At 35.2% G+C, this 11,588-nt stretch overlaps 1 protein-coding gene across 1 annotated transcript; it reads left to right on the forward strand.

Annotated features, from left to right (window-relative positions):
* Positions 1–466: 466 nt before the first annotated feature.
* LOTGIDRAFT_157086 (hypothetical protein) lies at positions 467–4,125 on the forward strand (the record flags this gene model as incomplete). Its single annotated transcript, XM_009048867.1, has 5 exons — positions 467–612; positions 907–1,121; positions 1,554–1,697; positions 2,205–2,957; positions 3,980–4,125. The coding sequence occupies 5 exons, from the start codon at positions 467–469 to the stop codon at positions 4,123–4,125; spliced, it is 1,404 nt and encodes a 467-aa protein (XP_009047115.1).
* Between the last annotated feature and the right edge of the window lie 7,463 nt (positions 4,126–11,588).

Below are 11,588 nucleotides of genomic sequence, written 5' to 3' on the forward strand. Positions count from 1 at the left end.
ATTGGAGAGGTCTGCAGAGTTCTCTAGTCAAAGCTTCCTGCAATTTCGGCAATTGACAAAAGGTGGATTCTAGACTGACTATCAATTCATAACATCTTGACGAAAATTTCTGAATATTTTTCCAAAAATGATTATTTATGAAAGGGTAGATTTAGAGTTCAATTCCCAAGTTATTATTCATTGACCAGGAGTCATCAATATATAGAAAAAGATATTTGTGAGCTATGGCTCTTGTCCTTCAAGTTGGTTCAAATGTTTGGCTTAAAAACAGACACATCGGTTACAGCTGATTTAACTGATCTCACAGTGCGCGTCTTTGACCTTACCAGATAAGCTATCAGTTTACACTTTTTTATGACTATTGACGTTGGCAGCTAAAGTAACAAAATCATTAAATTTTAAGTTACACTAAACCTGCTGTTTATCAGAACCAAGGTTAAACTTTAAATCGATTCAATTTTAAGATATGGACAGTAACGGTTCTTTGGAACCTGTACAAGATGGGCCAACAGATCACGTATGTAAGATTGAGGAAGCATCAAAAGAAATCGATCAATTGGAATCCAAGCCACTAGTGTCTGAAGATGGAACCAACGGTATTGTGGATAGTAAGTAAGTACACATTACCAGTGAATGATTCAATAACTTGTGAGAGTATAACCACTTAGGAAGATTAAGTGACTGAGATTTGGTCGTAAAACCAACATCTACATGGATTCAGAATTGCATATTATACTTAATACGATTTGCTGCATGGGAGAAGAAACTGGGATGTCGACAAACATTTCAGCAACAATGGCACAACTTACAATAGCTGATACTACTGGAGATTACGTTTTTAATCCTTGGTAATAGGGCTCACCATGAACCAAGTGAACGAACATTTTTGGTGATTTGTTCTTACAGGAAAATAGATGAACCAATATTCAAACGAAGCAGATACGAAAAACTGTTAAGCCAATGTGTGGTGGTGTTTAGCGCATTTTGGTGTATGTTCTTTTCTCTTGGTATTTCGTTTTCTCTTGGAACGTTTTTACCGGCATGGCTGGAAGTGTTTCAAGAAGGTCGTGCCAAGACGTCATTAATACAGTCTGTACATGTAGGTGTTCTGTTCGGAGCTGGTAAGCACGTTTTTGGTTATCAAACAAGAGCATCTCATATGCCAGCCTGATAAGCCGGTCATTAAGTCTTAATTAGTTAATGGTATTTTACATCTTTTGCATCAATTTATAATCATCCCATTTAAAACAAGTAAATACCGCCGAACAAGCGAAACACAAACTAAATTAATGTCATAGTTCATGGCAGAATTGACCCTCTACAACCGACACGCCCCTTTCAGATCACTTTGTAAACATTTAGTCTTCATCATTTAGTTTGCTTGCCCTTATGCCCCATTATTGATATTATCACTGTGTTCTGCTATCTGAATCGGCTGTATTAAAATTAAAGCCAATACAATGAACGGAACGAAAGTTTGGTCTAAATAGACTGCAAAGTGAAAACCATGTTAATTTTTTGGAAAGACATTTTGTATATTTCATCTATTTAAGGAACTATTGTTGGTGTGTTGACAGAAAAAGTTGGCCTGAAAGTGACAATGGTGGTCGGATCTCTGTTATCATCTATTGGTTTCTTATCAGCCTTCTTCGCTCCTAATATAACAGTTTTGATAGGTACCATTGGTGTTATATCTGGTGAGCAGTACAATAAAACCATGTTCGCGTCATCCTGTCAACATTTAAGGCGAACTGTTGTGAACAGATCAGAGAATGCGCAATAACGCTTGAGTTTCTAATTAAGCGTAACATGAGGTGGTTCAGACCAATCGGTGCCGCAGATCGTAAAATCATGCTGATGTAATAATGGTACAGGAGATCTTTATGAAGCGTATACTTGATTTCGGTATTTTAATTTCAAAATTCATCAATAGTTGGTTAAGCCTCCCTTAAGAAACAAACACTATGCTATATAAATAAATGTGAACGACGTTTGCCTAAGGTGTTACCAGATGAAGATGACGAAATGTCATGCAACGCCATATTCAAATACAGGCTGCACATTTTCTCTAAGGAAATAGTTCAGAATCTTCAACTATATTGACTGTTATAATCTAGTGAAGTAACTTACGTGAATTGAAGAAAAATACAAACATAAACCGATATTAAGCGTTCACTATGTCATAATCTTCGTTTCTATTCTAGGCTTTGGGTTGTGCTGCGTATATTTGAGTGGTATGATAGCCGTCACGGCAGCATGTTCCAAATCAACTAGTATTGCTCTTGGATTTGTCATCGCTGGTGGTGGGATTGGGCAAAGCGTGATGCCGTTTATCTGTGATCATCTTCATAACACTTACGGATGGAGAGGTGCCTTTCTCATAATCGCTGGACTTTCATTACAACCCGTTATATTTGCTTGTCTTATGACGGCTTTCTTGAAACCGACCCAATCAAAATCTGGTACATCCAACAATGTAAAAACTAATCAAAGACTTGTGGAGAAGTTGAAGCAAGTGTGTCATCCGCGTTATATAATAACTTGTTTAGTAACATCTATAGCATTCGCGGAAACCAATGGTTTTCTGTTTATCTTGTTTGACTTTGCGATTCAGCGTCAAGGAGACGGAATATTTTTCATTTTCCTTATAACAACTACATCTACAGTTTGCAACATCATTTGTGGAATTGTAAGTCGTCATCCACGAATAAGTAGCTCTGTATTATTGTCAGTCTCAGTGATGCTTGGAAGTTCGTCCATCATTTTATTGGGAGTAACGAACAGCTATACAGAAACTTTGGTGTTTATGGTTACTTTTGGTGTAGCGTACGGTGGTTTGATCGCAATAGCGGGTATAGTTATTCTAGATCTGGTGGGGAAAGAAGTATACCCATTAGGTATTGGTATCAATGTCACTATAAATGGCATCGCAAGCTCTGTAGGTGGGATAATATACGGTATGTACAAATTAAATTTTTATACGCCCACATCTCTCTATGTGGACGTATATTGTGGGCACCGTCCGTCCACATTTGCTTGTAAACGCTCTAAAAACTGGATTTTTTGATGGAATCAAATGAAATTCGGTATGTGTATGCATATTCATAAAACGAAGATCAAGTTCGAATTTGAGCTATTTTCGACCGTTAGAAGCAGAGTTATGGCCCTTGCCCCAATATCTTGAATATGCTATTATTCTCTTAGTTTTCAACCGATTTTTATGAAATTTAAAGTAGATGTTATTGGACCTAAATCGAAAGGTTTGAGAAAGTTTAGATTACTTCTAGTTAAATTTAAGGCTTTTTCAAGATTACATCTGTTTTGAGGAGTTATCGCCCTTTAACCTTTATACAGTAAGTGCTTCTATCAACATCAATTGCTCGTAAACACGAAATGGAATTCGGTATGTGCATACATATTCATGAAACGAAGATCAAGTTCGAATTTGAGCTATTTTCGACCGTTAGAATCAGAGCTATTGCCCTTGCCTAAAAATCTTGAATATGCTATTACTCTTAGTTTTCAACCGATTTTGATGAAACTCAAAACGCATGTTTCGTTTTTACCATCCGCATGCCGTGGTGGGCGTATATGGCTGTGGTCCACTATCTTATTATAAAGAGTTTGAATGAGTAGTGGTCTTGACAAAGACAAATAAGGGTCTAGAGATGAGCAATCTTGAGGTCGGTATTTTGTTTGTGAAAGGTTCAAATCCCGCGTTCGTTTCAGTACATGGTGGCTGTATCAGCACTATCGCGTTCTTTTCTTTATGTTCTGATCAAATTCTTACAAGCTTTTCTAGTTCCGACGAGTCTCGTTTTGACACATGAAACGTGGATGACTGATAGTTTTCAAAAACGTGTTAGATCCTGGCATGTAATAATATAAACAATTTTGGGTGAAGGATGATCATCTTGCCTTAAAACAAATACATCAATATAAATACTGTAAATTGTGCGATGTTTCTTTTCACTTTCAGGTCTGCTTTACGATCTGACACAGACGTACACAATATCTTTACTCAGTATGGGAACAGTAACTCTTGTCGTAGGTACATTACCAATCGTAGCCTTAGTCATATCTCAAAGACTGTTTTATCACCAACGCGAAAAAGGGCGTACATAGATTGTGCAGTGTGCATGACTCATATAGAACGGTGGTTATATTAAGTGGGAATGTTATTGTTAATAGTTAATAATAGGAATATTCTGAACGTTGAGTCTGTAACAGTACAAATTGCGAAAATACAATTGTTTTAGAATAAAATTAAATGGGGTAACAATATGAAAATAAAATATCGAATGGGATAAAAGTAGGAAAAGAAATGGTCTCGTGAAAAGGTAAGATTGACCAATTTACACAATTGGCATCATGGCATTGGCAGAAGACTTCAGGTCTGCAACTTGGATTTGCAACCCATCCGTTTAAGAGATACACATTGATGGTAATATTTTAGTATATTATATTTATTTACTATGACAACGACCTAATCAACGACCCGATACCGTTATTAAGACGATAACATCGTAATCCAAAACATCAAGTGTACAACACCGGAAACTGTCAAAGGGGAATACCACAAATATTGTACGTGTGCATTTTTGGGCAATGAAATGTGTGCCCTGTTGATATCGTGACAAAATGAAGAGGTCTGTTTCGGAAAATGGCTTCACGAAAACTCTTGGAAATCAGTACAATAATCTGTTAATTTGGATTCCACATCCAAACCCGGTGTTGCAGAAAGATATTCTCTGCATTTCACCTCGCGAACAAATCTGAAATTGTTACGTTGGTGGCAGTCATTTGAACATCAAAATCAGTATCCTGTGTATAACGTTTAAGGAAAAGCTAACCAAAACACATGGTAGGCAATGCAACGTTACATGCACCCCCTCTATAAGGGCGACTTGTCAACCTATATGTGTACAAAAACGTTTGAATATGTCTGTCCAAATAAAATGTAATTGTTTCACTTTAGTTTAGTGTATCAATGTATTATTATATTATAGTGATTGTCTAGTAATCGAAAAGTCAGTTGTTTTAATTGGTGATTGGTTCAAATTTACAGAGGGCACTATTAAACTAACTGGACTTTTACCACACTATTTTTTTAATGTGTTCGCTCTCTTTGACTATGTACTGCTTCTTTTACTTGATAAAAGCTTTGATCTGGTTCTGGGCCATTTGTGTCATTAACTTGATTGGGGTATGAGTAAATCAATGTATTGCACCTTGGAACGACTAGTGAGAGGATAGTAAATGCAACACTAAAGGGAGACGATTAACCACACACCCAAGTTATTTGATTAGGATAGATCTATACTGCCATGTTTAAGTATGCTTTCCATCCAGTGATTAAAACGGAATCAAACCATTCCTCTTCGGAAATTCAAATTCATCAAGGAAGCAATGATCTGTCAGATTGAACTTCCTTTTAAGGAAAACAATCGATAAATTTTCTCTTGTCAAAGCCAGTACATTCCCTTGGCCAAATCACACAGCTGCCGTATCGGTTATCTTCATCGTTTGGTCTATCTGCCTCTTTTTTTAAGAAAATACATGTATATTTATTATTATAAATATCAATAAAAAAGTTCAATATTGACTTTGATAATGAATGATATTATTTACAATTCACAAGTAAGCCTACTTTCATAAAATATTGTCAATTATAACATACTTTTAAAATACCTCCCATTTCATCTGCTGAGTTTGGAATTACTCGTTTAGTGGTTTTCCATCTTTACGATAGAATTAAATATTGCCCGACTGACTGAAGTTAAGTTCTTTTATTAAAAACTCTTCGCACTAAATGTGCCGACAACTTCCAACTTCCAAGAAGTAAAATATATCGAGTTTCCAAAAAAGAAGAAAATAGAAGGCACAAAGGTAAGTTGCCTTGATATTGCATTTTCTGATATGCGTTTTTGTTCAGGGCAGTGCTTGTACAATTAGTATTGGATGGCTGTCATATTTTCAGGGTTGGACAACGACATCTTGAAGACTATCTGTGATAATTTTGAAAGAGATCAGGTTACCAGCAGCTGAGATACTAATTGTTGAACCTTGTGACCCGATACAGTTGTTCCTTTAATAATACTTAGGTAACAAATCACGCTAAGCAGAAATGATGACACCGGCACAATGTATCTGCATTTGCCGTGGCAGTCCTTTTGACTCTTCTTGCTGCCCTTATCCCGCCATTGAGACCTTCAAATTCTTGAACCGACTGAGACAATCCGTCGATGATATAATTTAAATGGATATCACTAGGACTGAATATTTTTATATATAACCAAAAGCGGTGTTTGAACAAGAAAACATTCTTGTAATTTTCACTCACCAACCTCTCGAAAATTGAAATGTTGGTGGCGGAGAAACATAAATCTCGGCTTGTTTCCTAACCCTTACTTATATTCTCTAACATTTTTAAGCACATAATTAAAAAAATCTTCTTACCTCTGAGTTCAAGAGTGTGTTTTCTGTCTAATATCAAGTTAAAAAAAATCTTCCTACTTCCAAGTATGGAAAATATAGTTGTTCCTTCTTAATGTTGTATTCAATGTTCTGGTTATGGTATGAAGCTTCTAGAAATGCAGAATGGATGGAACTTGTACATTTGTATCTGCAATTGTCTTGGAAATTTGTAATTGTTCTACACGGTGGCACTGAATTACCACAGATCTTCTGAGGAAATCTAAACAACCCAATTCTCCCCCTTTTGGTATTGATTTTAGATGGACTGTAACTGTTATATTAGCTGCCTCATCTACATTATCGTTTAAGTGAGTTTGATTTTATTATGCCTTAGAATTGTCACTAGATCTATGTAAAAATTAAGTTTGACGTTCTTCCAAGACTTATAGATTCAGAACTTTTTATTCTGATATCAGAATGGCTGTTCAAAAACCTGCGTTGTCAATCAATCTGACGTAGTTTCATCCTATTTGTGATTCATTAATACCATAGTAATGGAACACGTCCTATGGTGGTAATAGTTGTTTTTTTTTTGCATTCTGGATACTGTTATAAGTATTCAACAAGTTTATTTTCCTGCTCGTTAGAAAATATTCTGAAACGAGCATAATTTTGAACTACTTTGTTACTTTGTCAATTGCAGTAGTTTAACTTGTTTCAGATATTTCTAGAATGTTACTCGTTTTACAGCCACTTCTTTGGGAAGAAATGAGTAAAACATATTCATTAGCATCTGAAAGCAAAAAAATAATTCATTAATCGCATAGCCACGTCAAATTGATACGCCCACATCTCTCTATGTGGACATATATTGTCGGCACCCTGTCCGTTCGTCCGTCCGTCAACATTTGCTTGTAGACGCTCTAAAAACTAGACTTTTTGATGGAATCAAATAAAATTCGGTATGTGTAGACATATTCATAAAACGAAGATCAAGTTCGATTTTGAACTATTTTTAGTTATTGCCCTTGCCCCAAAATCTTGAATATTTACCATCCGCATGCCGCGGATATGGCTGTGGTCCACTATCTTTATATTATGTTTTTTGGTATACTAACTAATATTGATGAACATAATCATATCAATCGCAATTTCATGTCCTTTACACTAACTGCGTTTCCACTGACAATTGTGAAGCAAAGCTAGCTCTAAGGTAGCTTAGAGCTAGCTTTAATGCTGAACACGTTGCGTTTACACTGAGTTTTTCTGGTTTCCGAACGACTTTGGTCTCGATCATAAAGTCGCACATTATTGACAGCGCGCGATGTACAAGACTATCGTTAAACTCTTTACTTATTTTTAAGTAGACCTTTTTGTCTCTGATGGTTCCATCCAACAAGGCTTGAATATCCTCTCTGCCCCAAATTTCTAAAAGGGAGAGAGTCTCTTCGTCTGTCCATCCGTTTGCTATGGAAGCTGCCATTTTTAAAGTTGCGCGCGCTGCCGGAAAGACAAGTACGCCGAACGAGAAAAAGCCGGCTTTTTGTGTTTCCACTGAGTAAACGAAAGCCGGCTTTCATTTGGCCCCCGATAAATTGCCGAGCGAGAAAAGCTTCAATTGCCGAACCGTTACGGTTCCCGAACGCTAACGGTTCGGCAATTTGTCAGTGGAAACACAAAAAGCCGGCTTAGAGCCGGCTTTTTATGTCAGTGGAAACAGTTACTATTTTACATGTCCATAGATTGTAGTCTGTGTATAAAATATATAATATAGGTTGCCTCCCTTGAACTATCGCAGAGTATGACGTTAACGTCATGGAGTATCCAACTTAACGTCAGATTTCCTGTATTACAGAAGAACTTCCAGATTAACTTGATTCTGATCCATTGCAAAAAAAAAATATCCCTTTTATTACCAAGGTTGGAAAAGAAAAAAATGTATCGGAAAACAATATCCCTTAAAAACGAAAGAGACCAAATCGGGCATATAGATGTCTCAGAATAGAAAACCACGTTTGATGGACAAGCTAATGTCATCCAGTGCAATTCTTGGTAATTAACCAAATCAATGTGTGTAAGGACATGATAAACGTAAATAGGATTGTAATTTTCTTATCTGGATTCACTACTATGTACTTGTCAAAGAAAAGTGCGCTTCAAAATTTATCTTTATAAATAATCACATCCACAGTTACCGAGACAACGTGGCAATAATTAATCTGTCGTGTAAATTAACTGTATTTGGACTCGTATTTTTCTATGAAAAATGTCTCATTATACCTGATGCAGATATCTACTGTACTGTGCTGTATTTACTTAATTAAGTACAGAAACAGACTGAATGTACATAAGAGTCATAAGGTATTTCATACCAACCACAAATTTTGTTATATTTAAATATTTCACATACTGCCCGTAGGTTATATTTTAGAAAAGAAAAGTGAGAATTTTTTAATGGACTTGACATTATCGTGTAATTAACAATATCATACCAACTGATTCACAGCGATTAACATAATCTATTTATAGTTGTTGTTAACACTACCCAGAAAAAATGGGTCGTTTCTTAAAAATTGAAAGGAAGTCGACATTCTAGTTACAAAAAATATGCACAAAATTACAAGTACAAAGAGGTAAAGTTTATAGTTATATATTGCAGTTTCCTTTTTATAATAAACAGTGATGTTCTTATTTGGATTCATACGTCTCTAAAGTCGAAGTTATCATCCATCCTGAACACGAGTTCCTTAAACCCATCAAAACAGGAATATTTGTTTAATATGGTTAGTCTTCAAGACAACTGATATTACTTTTCATTATGAAATAATTACTCACTTATGATTGCTATATTTCCACATTTGAAAAGTTCATTAGCTGCTACTAATGGGACGTCAATATGTTTTTTGGATTCCGGGTTTTGTTTTGCAGTTTGGATCTTTAGTACTTGATTTATTCATGTAATAGCGTGCTTTGATAGATTTTATAACGTAGCCCGTCGTATGTACATTATAATGAGAAAGTCAGAGATGAGGTAGGCACACGCTGGCATTGCTCTGCAAATGGTCGCGGTGGCTCAGTGAGTTAGACGTTTGCTCGCTAACTTGAAGGTTCAAGCGTTCAATCCCTGGACTAGGCCGAGATAATATCTTCGGATTTTTCAACCCGGTTTCCCCCTGTCAGTGATGCAGTAAGAGGGGCTGACATGGAAAAACCATCTAGTCGTTCGGATGCGACAATAAACCGAAGACCCGTGTGCTACAGGATGTGCACGTTAAAGATCCCTCGACAGTTGGAAATCGAAAAAGAGAAGGCTAATGGCGATGTCCTGACAAAATTTCCCTCATCGCACCCTGCATGGCGTTTCCCGTCTCCATTAGCCCACATGGTGCAGAAAAGTAGGACGTAAAACTCCATTCATTTCATTTTTTGTAAATGGTCTTGATTTTGATTAACAAAACTTAGATATTGGAGAGGTGTATGAATCTCCCACATTTACAGGCATGGTTTTTCTTCACATAACTTTAAGGTATGTTAATAATTTGTATATAATGTATATTGTAGAGGTACAAAAATAATGAGGTCTTGTTACTGAAATGTGTCATTCGCCTTGTTGATTTAATTTAACAACAAACATAGTTTACCGTGCTACATTAATGACATATTTATGAAACATACAGTGTCATTATGTTCAGAAAATTAACATTTATAACTTTTAAGTTAAAACTTGAAAGAAGACAATTTAGTTTTACCCGCTCGAGTCTTGCATCGTGAGGAATATCAAGCCCTCGTTGTCTTGCTGTATTCAGTGCCTCAATCCTTCGAGTCTAATTCGATTATTTTCACGAAAATTTGAATAGCATCCTCAAAATAGTAATTTTTGTCTTAGAATGATAAAATTATCTAAAAAAAATTTTGCAGAGGAAAATTTCCAGCTTTAATTTGTCTATTTGTGGGGTTGAAATTTGCCATGTAAACATACAAAATGTTATATTCTTCCTACCCATTTCTTCACAATATTCTTTCAATTAATGACAAGATAAACATCAGAAACAAAATTGTTTTATGTATTTATCCACTGGGTTTAATTTACATGAGTATTTTGTAATCATAATAATAGTTAGATCTTAAGCACAAAAGGACACTCTCTGGGACAAGTGCGCCATTTTGTTTTTGACCAATCATAACATAGACTCAGAAACGTGATTTTTTTTTTAGCTAAGCCATTCAGTAATAGTGTTCACAGCTCACCGTCAAAATTTAAGCCTTCAAATCAATGTGTGTCCAGAATTATCCGCGTTTAAAAATTAAAAGGTCGAGTAGTCTTCCATATAGATTGGACAATGTACTTTATGGACTGAGTAGTCATTAAATCCTGGACTGGATTCTTCACCAAAGGGTTAAAAAAAACATCACACAATTTTTTTTTATTAAAAAAGATTTATTGTCAGATTTTTCTGAATTTTTATTCATTTTGAATTTGAATAATTAAAACTAGTAACATCATAAAAATTATATTAAAACAAATTTTTTTTTAATTATAAATTTCCAAAATCAAGTACGAAGGAAACATACATAATTTAGAATAATGACAGTGAATTATTAAAACGGAAAATTTAGAAGAAAATGTCCCTTTGTAAAAAGGAAGAAATTGCCTTGTCAAATTAAAATGAGCATGAGCAAAGTTTGGTATAAAATATAATAAGATCGAAGAATGGACGTCTAATGGACGATGCATTTCTGTTCTCTAAAATATGGAAGGTAATCAAATAAATTATCTCCGTCAATAAATACATCAAATATTTCGGTAGACTAACACAGACTTACGCAGGGGTCACAAAATCAGGTTAACATAATCAAAATAATTTAATTTTTGCTGAATAACATAAAACATTGTACCAAAGCTTTACAAAAGTTTATAACATAACTTACTTAACGAAAAATATAAACCCTGCAAACTTTGAATTCGGGCAAATTTACAGATAATATACATCTAAAATGTCTAGGTCTAAAGAATTGAAAAAAAATGTTAAAAAATTTCGAATATTTTACTAACAAATCTGATTGTACTAAAATAAGTTTGATGATAATTCCATATTCTGGATTACATTTACACATTCTTTTCAATATCTGAACTCACACAACCTCACACTCACTTTCACACTTTGGACTAT

Source organism: Lottia gigantea (assembly GCF_000327385.1).
Source record: "Lottia gigantea unplaced genomic scaffold LOTGIsca_13, whole genome shotgun sequence".
Taxonomy (NCBI): domain Eukaryota; kingdom Metazoa; phylum Mollusca; class Gastropoda; family Lottiidae; genus Lottia; species Lottia gigantea.